Source organism: Centroberyx gerrardi, chromosome 13 (assembly GCF_048128805.1).
Source record: "Centroberyx gerrardi isolate f3 chromosome 13, fCenGer3.hap1.cur.20231027, whole genome shotgun sequence".
Classification (NCBI taxonomy): Eukaryota; Metazoa; Chordata; class Actinopteri; order Beryciformes; family Berycidae; genus Centroberyx; species Centroberyx gerrardi.
The window spans coordinates 11,459,857-11,470,723 of record NC_136009.1 but is presented as its reverse complement, the minus strand read 5'-3'; the positions used below and the strand labels follow the sequence as shown (position 1 = coordinate 11,470,723).

Sequence of the window (10,867 nt, the reverse complement as noted above, 5' to 3'; positions counted from 1 at the left end):
AATCCTGTAATAAAATTGTCCTGTGGCGTTATGAAAGCATTAAAACTGGATTTGTAACTCAGAGTTGAACAAATCTTTTCCGTTTACCCAGAGTAGCCAGCCAATTTGTAACTACATTCTCCGCCCACACCCGAACAACGCGTTTTGTGATTGGACAAGAGACAATTGTCTGTGAAATGATTGGTGGAGAGGGCTGTCATTGACAGAGGCCGCGAATAGTGGCGCGTTCTTATGAACTGTCAACATGAATAAACAACCAGTTCTGCACAAAAACTTCAAAATATCTGCTTTTATTCATCCTTTAACAAAACAGGTTCGGAAACAACACGTCCACCTATGTGGTAATGTATAAAAATGTAACATGAGGAAACCCAAGAAACAAAGTAGACGTTACATGTATGTTCTTTGGCTGTAGAAGCCTGCTCGAAGCCAGTAGTAGCAAACAGCAAGATCTAGGCTCTAACACTGGCCGGACAGAGGAGAGAAGCTTCAGATGCACTGTATAACAACCTTACAATTAAGAGGTATCAATGTCGAAAAGGTCAATTCACTTTACTTCAAGGGTACATTATTTTTCTTCTGAGAGTAACAAAAAAATAAACATCTCCAAAAAGAGATATAGTGATTGAATATTTACCTCTTGCAATTAAGTACAGCGCACAATGTTGGATTTCCAGTGATTCTGATTGTGTTCTGACTCAGCATAAACACGCGACTTACAATATGAGCTTACATACAAATATGGTCCAAATTAATGCTACAACTGATAGAATGGAGGACCTGACACAAAAATACTGACCACCGACATCAGTGAATAACTTACATCAAAACCTCTTGTCACACTCCAAATGCTGGCCTTCTATTTAACACAGTGACATTTTTGCACATCCTGAGCGTGTACAAGTGAGCATGACCATAAAAGCAAAAATCTAAGTGCAGTTTTGATGGTGACTAAAATAAATAGCACCTGTAATACCAAAGACTGAATGCCTGAGTCAGATCAACTGAGGAGTTAAACATAATGATGCTGCTCCTCTTTCTCAAGCGTACTGGTGCAATTATGAGACATAAAACGTTTCTTTGAGGACTGAATTGCATAGGCAGCTCAAATAAAAATAAAATAAAATGGAGCATAGCAATTCTGAATTCAGGTCTACGAGTATTCCATTTTCCTGCTGCACTTAATTTATTGGAATAACTATCACCAGAGAAAATAAAAACTCAGTAGGTCCTTATAGATTTCAAAGTTAACAATCAATTTCCAATCAAAATGCTTTAAATGAGATTATATATTTTGTACTATACAAAGACATCCAAACTACTTGTAAAACAAAACCTTTGAGAAAACAGAATAAAGACTTAAGACAAAATGTATATATTTGTTACTATTTTAGATTAAACACAAGTAACTAACAACATCTTCCTCAGAGGCACATGCCCTAAAAAAAAAAAAAAAAAAACTCAGCTTCTGGACATTTGTACATTGAAATAACACTGTTTATTTAGAGATGCCGGTTTTCAGAATATGACACTAAAGCTTAAGCTGCTGGGAGTTACGCAATTACCAGCATAAAAAAGGGACTTAAGAAACTTTACCTTCACTGAGAATCACTGCACTGAAAAGATCAGATTATCTGTAATGAATGAGATGACAGCCTAAAAAGGTATAATTTGATATGTGCAAGAGAATCCATAACAATAAAAAAAAAATTATCTGAGAAATATACCCTACTGGACAGAAAAGGCATATTAGAAAATACACGTAGAAAAGGTAATAATAGATGTAGTATAATTCTATATAAAATAATAAACAAGTTTGCAGCAGCACAACATCTCTCTTGTTTTGCGTTCACACCTGAACTGCTCACAACTGAGCAGACTTTCCAAAAGCAGAATTGAAGGATTCGTCTGCCCAAGGCAACAAGAGGTACTCACAGCTAGGACTAGGGGAGGGGACACTGATGTAAAGGGAGACACATTTCATTTACCCAATTTGGTATGAAAACAACCAAACTGATGTAATTTCTCTCCGCACATGACTGCATTGGTCAAAATTATTTAACTTCTTTGAACACAATTAACCCTTTTTCTCTTATCCTCCACGACTCGCCATTCATTACCTGACCTTCCACGTTCTGTCAAAAAACTGGTTTCTACCTTTCCAGTTTCATACTGAACTGGTTGGGAGCAACCAAGAAGTTACCACAATGTCACAGAAATGAAAGCATACCACTGGATTAAAACTCAAGCACAGTAACGGTTCACTGAAAGCCTACAGGTGAAGCGCACTGTTAAATTATTTGCCCAACAATACATGGGGGATTCTATAAAGACTAATTGTAGATAATGTAGTCAAAAACAAAAAACAAACTTAAATAAAGGGGTTTTGTGACTTCCTCTATGCTTAATCTCCATGGTAAATTAAATGTTTATAATCTTGAGGAAAACACTTGTGTTGCAACGCATTACAATCACCTTGCACTGCATTAAACCAGTAGGCTTTACAGTAAGCATTACCGGCAAAACTTGCTCCTGTCTGAACTGAACAAAAGGCAAACATCAATTAATGCTTTGAATACAGGCTGTGTAAACATGTCCTTCGCACAGTCATAAACCTCTTGTTAGCGCTGGTTAGAAGTGATGGTGACAGTGATAAGTCTAGGAGGCAGTGACTCCTTCCCACTCCACCAGGTACTGGACCTTGCCGTCCAGGGTGACCCGTCGGGCCAGGACTCGGTACTTCTCTCCGCACGCCAGCCGCCCCGCTGCTCCAAAATAGCTGCTGATGGAGGTCTTGAGGTGGGAGAGCTGGCTGACGGGGTCCAGGCCGTGAACTATGTCTGTGGAGTGGAGCCCTGCGAGCGGGCTGGGCAGCTCCATGGCGGAGGGGTTGGGGTCTGCGTGGCTGGGAGGGGGAATCTCTGGGTTGGGGGGCTGCAAGGCCCGCCGCGGCCGCCCACGCTTCCTCTTTAAGGGCGGGTGGGAAACAGGCATGATGTGGGTTGTCGTGCGCGTCTTGATGGAGCTACAGAGGCTGAGGGGTGTGGGACAGGGAAAGAGAAAGTTAAGAAAAAAAATTTGATATATCACCCTGTCAAAGTGAGAAAGGGCTAAATGTTGCTGTGGAAGAGTAAACATACCTGGACTGTCTTGAAATGCTAGTTGAGGTAGTTTCTGTGGTGCTCAGGGCTCCAATGGATTCCACATCTGAGGTCCGAGAAGACGGCAGAGACCGGTCACTCCTGCTGCTGTGGAGAAGGCAAAATGAAGGAGAGAGAGAAGGGAACAAAAAATTACCAGATTATATACAGAAAGAGAGACAGAGAACCTGCTGAAACCTAACAAAGTCACAATCACTGTACAATAGCTTCACCACTAGCTACAGACAAAAGGATCATGATTCCTTAATGCTTGTGTAAATTTTGCTCCGCATTCTGCTGACTCACTTGTTAGAGGTTAAGAGATCCAGCGAGTGGGGCTCTAGTGGTAGAGGCTTCCTTACTTCCTGTGAAAGAAAAACAAAACGGTTATTTCTCAGTGGCTTTACTTCTCATCAAATACATTCTCAAGATCTCAGGCAAAAATCACACTTGGATTGAGAAGTTTCTCACAAGAATGGCTGTGTGAGGAGAGACTTACGCAGTATAACGCAACAACACTCACCTACGGTAACAGCTATGCACACACCCAGCTCCCGCCCACAAACTCAACATGTGCGCACACACACACACACACACACACACACCCCTACACACCTGGGAGAGGAGTTCACTGGAGCGTCGCAGTTTAGCCAGAGTCTCCAGAGAATGTGTTCCTTGCTTCCTCTTTCTCGTCTTCACTGTGCCATTGGTTAACGGACTGGAAGTTCTAGAGCAACATTAACAACAACTTTTCAGCAAACTACACTACAAGGGTTTCACATGCAAAACAGTGACAGTTCTGCATTAAAAGCCATAGTCAAATTGTTAAACAGTCACACATTCTGAAACACAAATTACAAGATGCATGGCAGCATCAAAACAATCCATCAAATCTATGATTCCCTTCAATGTCTGTTTTGTATGCTTTGTGAATTCTTCTCAGGCTAGCCCTATTTTAAAGCCTGATATTCAGACTGAATGGCCATTTCGTTACCACTCCATTATTCAGTCTGACATTGCCTCCATGTTAGCCATTTTCTGTGTTGGGGGGGTGACAATTTTCCCCAAACCAATCACTAGTGACTGATGTATCCGGCGGCTCAGACGTTATTTTCAGTTACACTGATGCTGGGCGTATTTACTTAGGTATTAACTTCACCAAGAATGTTGGTTGTTTTTGACAAAAATATAATCTTTGCAAAGACAACATGTTGGTTAAGAAATTATTTCAACAAATATTATTCTGCCGAAACGCCAATGAAAAACTGTTGCACGAATGGTTCAAACTTTAGTCCCGCCCACAAAGGCGCAGATTGGCCCGATTGTTTTTCCGATCGAGAAATCGCCTTTGAATAGAGCAACACCAAACTCTCGACCAAAAAGAGTGGACGGGTCGCGATTCAGGAGTCTAGAACCAGGCTACATATTTTATAGGATCGGTACGAAGAAGTATGCTATCATTTCCACTGCAAGCAGTTTGCTATCTCAAGAGCTTATTGTGATACGTGTTAACAAGGGGCTTTGTAGTGATAGATGGGGTATAACTTCATATACAAGGCTCACCTCCTACCTATGTAACCTACCTAACAGGTTTGGTGGACTTGTTTGGCAATGTTATCCTACCCAGAAACGTCAATCTAGAACTTCGGAAAACGCTCTGTTCATACTTTGTGCTCATGAGAGCCTTGATGGACTTGATTTGAGATGCCACCCCACCCAGAATTTCCCGCCCATATATTTTCCAAAATAAGGCTAACATCTTACCTGGTGCTGGACAGGGGTTTGGTGGACTTGCGTCCTTTGATGGTGATCTCGTGTGAGGCCCTCTCCACCACTCTGCTGGTCGGCTCCTCAGAGTTTGGGGGGGCAGGTGGGAAACGGATCCTCAAGCCAAACAAGTGCTTCTTTTTCTTTATCTCCTTCCCTGACATGAACCTGGTAGAGAAAGGAGGACAGGGGGGAATGACAGTCGGGGAGACATTTGAAGTTTATAAGTTGAACATTTTAAGGCAATCATCAAAATTTAAACGGTGATTAATAAATTAAAAACCTACCTGCTGTTGTTGCTGTTTAGTGCTTCCCGAATACTTTCATATCGCTCTGATCTTGGAGTGTTGGCAAGCTGCAGACAGGGAGGGTACCAGACGGGAGAGGAATTGTTAAAAGAAAAGGCAAATATCTGAGAAGTATAGTTTCAACAACAAAACACATTTTGGTATACTGTAAAATAGAATAGAATAGAATTATTAACCTTCCAGCACAGGCTGACCATGTGATTTTCTGGCATCCAATCCACTGAGATGGATTTATATGTTAAACTGCTCCATACTGTAGAAACAGCAAATGTGTGCCGGTGGCCAAACACCCATCGCAAAATCCAAGATAAAATTTAATGTCTAGCTTCTTAAATATGCATGATTTCACGTCACTTCCCGGTAGGTAACTCAAAAAAATGTCCACTAAAAAGACTGGAAACCACAACAAAGAGTCTGGAATTGGCTACCAACATAGAAAACTGGCCACCGGTATGATAGATATGGAGCTTAGTGACTAGTCCTCTTACCTCCCCCAGCTGCAGCAGCTCCCAGTTGTTGTTGATGTAGGTCATCAACTCTATCTCAGAGTCAAAGTACTTCTTCTTGTGGATCACACTCAGGTTGTACAGGCTCAAGTGTGCGACATCCTCCCTGTGTAGTAAAGTGTAGTAAAAAATGCATTTTCTCTAATAGTTGTGTGGCAAGTGAGTAATCATGACAAAGACAACAGCCACAGTGTATACTTAGAAACAATGTAAAGAGCACAAATTAAAATGAGACTTGGTAAGGCGATGTGGTAATGGCAAACTGGGCAAAAAAAGATGAACTACTCACAAATGTAACTAAGATGCATTGGAAACAGTTTTTCCCAAAACATCAACTTTGGAATAGGTCTATCCATTTGGTGTGAAAGGGGGCATTGTATCTAAAAATAAAAACGACTACTTTCTAAAGAAGGGCTATCACATGCTTGTCTACTTTATTGTACAATTCATTCTATGAATAGAAGACTTTACTGAAGAAGTCTTGAGATTCAACTTAATGAGGCCGTCTCCTTGTCTACACACAAACTTCCATCATCAGGCTATCTCTGTGTCAAAGTACTTCTTGTGGATCAAACTGAAGCTGAACAAACATCTTGGGATTCACTCACCATCTGAGAGGCAGTCGGCTGAGGTACTCTGGTCCACAGTTGCAAACAGAACAAATAAACAGATAAAACCTGAAGAGACAGAAGCACAGTTGTCTTAACTGATTTTCATTGCACAATGAATCAAGAAATAGAATCAAAGAACATGGTTTAAGAGAGGGGGTGTGAAAAGAAAATGTTAAGTATTTCTAAGGTAAGGAATATATATATAAAATTTAAAGGAGCAGCATTTGTACCTGTCTCCATAGAGCATGGGCATCTGTAAGCAGTGGAGACAAGCCTCATGGAACCACTGCTGACACCTGTTACACTGCAGCATCTTCAGGTACCAGCTAGAAGAGCGAGAGACAGAGAGAGAGAGAGAAGTTAGCGGTGTCTGTGTAAGTAATCGTAAACTTTTTACAGATGAACGCGTGTATGCAAGTGTGCACTCAAACACTTGAGTGCGTTCATTCAAGTGTGTATGCGTTACTCACTCTCCTGGACCTCCGCAGTAGCAGTAGCACTGCTGGATGTTAGTCTTGTGGCCTTGGTCCCACACCAATTCCTCCAGGGCGTATGGGAAGGACAGCTGCAACTCCATATGCTGCTGCTGCTGCTGCTGCTGCTCTGGCTGCTGAAGGCCTTTAGCATTAGCTCCCTTCCTCTGAGCACCTCCCCTCTGGAAACCACACAAACAAAAACACAACAAAAAATAACATTAACAAACGCATGTTTACGACATAAAACCATGTACCCACATATACTGTATTTAAACTAAAAGTGGAGCAATTAATCAGTCTGGCCAATTAGCATTTATATATAAATCGGTGACTGGTGATTATGACTGCCAATAATTTGCCATGATATCAAACACACAACAACACACACAAGCTAGCCTGTAAGCACAAACAACACATATATGCAAGTCAAGGTTATTATTTATCCCTCCACTCCCGACCTCTGCTGTACCTTAGGAGTAATAGTGAGCTCACACTCCCTGCAGAGCCACTTGTCATCCGAGTCAATGACAGTGGCATCGATGATGGGGGAGTGGCACAGCTGATGATACCCTACAGACAGCAGAAACATTTTATTAAACAGAGTAGTGGATCAATGTTTCCAGAATTACACCCCCCACCCATCTCTATGCATACAGACAGGTAAATATTAATGACAGTCAAAACACAAAACAAAACAAATGAACTGCACTATAGAACACTTTGTTCAATATTAGGAATAAGAGCATAAAGGACAGAGGGCAGTACCTTGTCCACACTTGTCACAAATGACAATCTCATTGGGTTCCTCTGAGCTTTCATCCTGGCATATGGAGCAGACAATGTCATCATCCTCATCATCCTCATCATCCTCATCCCCTGAAACAGACAAAACAAGAATCACAACTCTGATGCAGGCTACGTATGAAAGGGAACAGCCAAGCACCTCAAAAGGCGCTTTAGTTTAGGCACCAACAAGAAATAGGTCAAATTATTGTTTGAAATGGACTCATTGCAGTATTTGACCTGAGCGGATGTGGCACAACAAACCAACTGGAATGTCCCAAGTACAATCCGCAACCATGTTACGCTCTATCCAGAGTAAATCATACACCGAAAGTAAGTGACAGAATTTAACTAAAGAAAAAATAAAAATCAGGTTATCAAACACCGCTGTAATTAAACCAGTAGCCACAACTTACAAGGATTAATAGGCTTTAGAAAATAGAGGACAAAGCAAAAAATGTTTAAGGGCATGACATGGAGGAGGAAAGCCAACAATACAGCCATTTTATATTAACCCAGTTGTACAAATAACAGAGATAACATGGACAGTATGAAACCCCAGTTGAAAACTCCCAGTGAGAGTGTTTGTTTTGTGTGTTTGTGTGTCAGGTCAGATGATACAGAATAATTGTATATTTGAGTGACTGACTCTTCTAAAATAATGTTTCTTTCAAAATGCCATTGGAGTATGCCACAATTTTTACATAAAAGTTATGTCACAGAAATGGTGTTAACTCTACTGTGAACTTGCTAGTGGCAATAATCTTAGACAGCAACACAGCCATGTGCTCACAACACGGTGAGCACATGGCTGTGCAGCAGCATTGGGGTCGGTTCACTTTTCAATCAGTCATACAATTTATTTTCAACCAAAAACTTAAATGATGGAAACATTTTTTTTTCATAAACACTTTCTCTTTTTAAATCTATCAAAAATGAGACTGACAGCTATTTTATTAGTAAGGGAATTCTCTCCCAGCCCTGCTGTACCTTCCCTATGCTCATCTTCACATGTGGACAGCTCACTGGTGCTGTACTGAAGCCAGGCAGTCTGTGGACTGTTAACTGTCAGGGACAGAGCAGGGAGATAACTCCTGGCTGAATAAGGCAGATAGGGGAGTCGACAGCACAGAATACTCAACCAGGAAATCACAAAAAAAATTACTATAATTTAAACTGCACAGAATCTAACAGGTGCACAGGATTGCTGCTGCCAGGCAGTAAAATAGCAATGCTATGTTTCAGATTCCTTGTAAATTATCAAGAGATAGCACTTTCATCCACTATCAATATTCAACTGCAATACAAACATTTTTCACAAATACACAAATCATGAAGTGCCATACTGCCAGACGTTGACAGAACTTGCCTGTCTGAATATCCTTCCAGAGAACCCAGGACTTTGACCGGTCTTCAAAAACAACAAAGCATCGCTGCTTCTCCCGATCTATCTGGAAGAGAAAAAAAAGCACATGCACAGGTTCAACACCACATGGTATTTAAAAAAAAAAAAAATTACACAAGTATAATTACACAAAAATATTGTCTTTTCAAATAACTTGACAAGAAAAAAAGCAATGGGTAACAAAAGGCACATTTTTACATGCTGGAAATTTTACTAATAGGTCTTATCCACTCCCAGTTATTCTTGACCAGCCATCTCATATCATCAGAAACAAGCAAAATGATACCGACCTCACCACACACACCAACAACCACGGAGCGTTTCCCTCACACTTACCTTTGTGATAGTTCCCAAGTAGAACAAGCCGTCCGACCACCGGGCCAAGACGTCCTGTCCCTCTGTGAACCTGTCAGACATGGCGTCCTCTCCATACTCTTCCCTGGCAGAAAGGCTGGCGGGGGACAGGGGTGCCGCCTGCTGCTGCCGCTGGGGGTGAGCTCTCTGATGGACAGACAGGTGGTCCACAGCCGCCGAGTCTCTGGACAGGCGGGAGACAACGGGGAGAGAGGGAAGGGTGGGGATAGGAAGATAGAGAGAGAGAGAGATTTGTGCACTTAGGACGGGGATTGAAGTGAGTGATATTTTGACATTATTTTAGGTGATACTGTGTACTTATTCTGTGCCCTTAACCCAATTTTTTAGCAATTTTCCACCTGTATAGTGACTGTCGGCTTGGTGTGCCATTTAGCAATCAATAATTAGATGTGAAATTTTAGAATTTTGTGTCTTGCATACATGTGCAATAGTATTAAAACACTGATACAAGATTTTACAAAACTAAGACTGGTGGTGAATAAGACAGGACATCACACGTGCCATTTTCCCACCCAGTGGACACAAATTATTCACAGTGCTCCATCATGTGGCCTCTTGATAGGCCAACAACAGGTGATTCTACTAAAATAACAGGTGATAATTTGTAATTAATGGCAGCCGCGGCCAGTAAGCTGTGTACAGGGCACGCCGCATTGTGCTATGAAGTGCATCCCACGTGAAAAAACAAAATTAATTGCAGGCAGTTGGGGACACGGTCAAGATTATTGGACAAAATTAACCGAGAATTAACTGACAAGTGAGTGCCGAGGACAGCTGTCAGTCGTAATCATACAAATGTTACTTTACACTTTTATATTGCGCTGGACAAACGGTTTTCACGAGATTCGCTGGGGAAAGTAGGCTTTATTTTACAGTTAGGCTAGCATTTCCCTCTCTGCACTGTCCGTCAGTCCGAGCCTCCCTTTGTTCGGGCGCTGAGTGAACATGGTCAACATTAGGGCCACTAAAGAGGATGAAAGGACACAAACTTTGCGATAACGTTACGAGCTGAAATGATATTTTGTGTATGAAAAAGTTCGCAGGCCTTACAGTTACAGTAAATAATCCACATGTAAAGGCATAACTGTCAGGCAGGTCGCTAGCCAAAAGACCCTCGGACCCACACCCCCCAAAAGGAGGAAAACATGGTGATGTAAGTTAGATGACAACAATACCTCATTCGGTCACCTCCGCTTGTACAAATGACTGGTACGAAGAAATATCTGGGTGGAAGCGACCACGGTTATCTCGCCCCGTCTATGGTTGAAGTTATCTAGAAAGTGTGACGGGAAGATTTTCAGCGCTCGTGCGTTCTTCAGAAAATAACAAACGGTTCATTTTCCCCCAGTGCGTTCGCCATTTTGGTTTCCCGCTGATGATCCGGGAGTGCATTATGGGAAGCGCTCAAACGAGTGCTGCTTGTTGTTGCTACACGCTCACCTTTTTTTCATACATTTGAAATTGTAGGCAGGGCATTGCTGAACGGGACACCTCCA

General features: G+C 41.8%; 1 protein-coding gene across 2 annotated transcripts; it reads right to left on the bottom strand.

Annotated features, from left to right (window-relative positions):
• Nucleotides 1–274: 274 nt before the first annotated feature.
• On the bottom strand, nucleotides 275–10,702 carry mtf2 (metal response element binding transcription factor 2). Of its 2 annotated transcripts, none has more exons than XM_078287931.1 (15): nucleotides 10,547–10,702; nucleotides 9,333–9,534; nucleotides 8,961–9,042; nucleotides 7,574–7,684; nucleotides 7,278–7,378; nucleotides 6,803–6,987; nucleotides 6,563–6,658; nucleotides 6,330–6,398; nucleotides 5,704–5,827; nucleotides 5,195–5,262; nucleotides 4,905–5,075; nucleotides 3,756–3,867; nucleotides 3,447–3,505; nucleotides 3,141–3,248; nucleotides 275–3,034 (listed from the first exon to the last, which is right to left on the bottom strand). In XM_078287931.1, exons 1-15 carry the CDS (start codon nucleotides 10,549–10,551, stop codon nucleotides 2,659–2,661), a joined length of 1,869 nt encoding a protein of 622 aa, XP_078144057.1. In that variant the 5' UTR covers nucleotides 10,552–10,702; the 3' UTR covers nucleotides 275–2,658. The 2 variants fall into 2 exon arrangements, with proteins under 2 accessions (XP_078144057.1, XP_071756085.2); XM_071899984.2 differs by having other exon boundaries at nucleotides 3,756–3,858.
• Between the last annotated feature and the right edge of the window lie 165 nt (nucleotides 10,703–10,867).

What these genes read in the sequence shown, in the direction of transcription:
- mtf2 (XM_078287931.1), bottom strand. An exon ending in CTGGAAGGATATTCAGACAG is followed by an intron (nt 7,685 to 8,960) that starts GCAAGTTCTGTC and finishes TGTCTGTTTCAG; the next exon opens with GGGATGAGGATGATGAGGAT. An exon ending in AGCATTTCAAGACAGTCCAG is followed by an intron (nt 3,035 to 3,140) that starts GTATGTTTACTC and finishes CACACCCCTCAG; the next exon opens with CCTCTGTAGCTCCATCAAGA.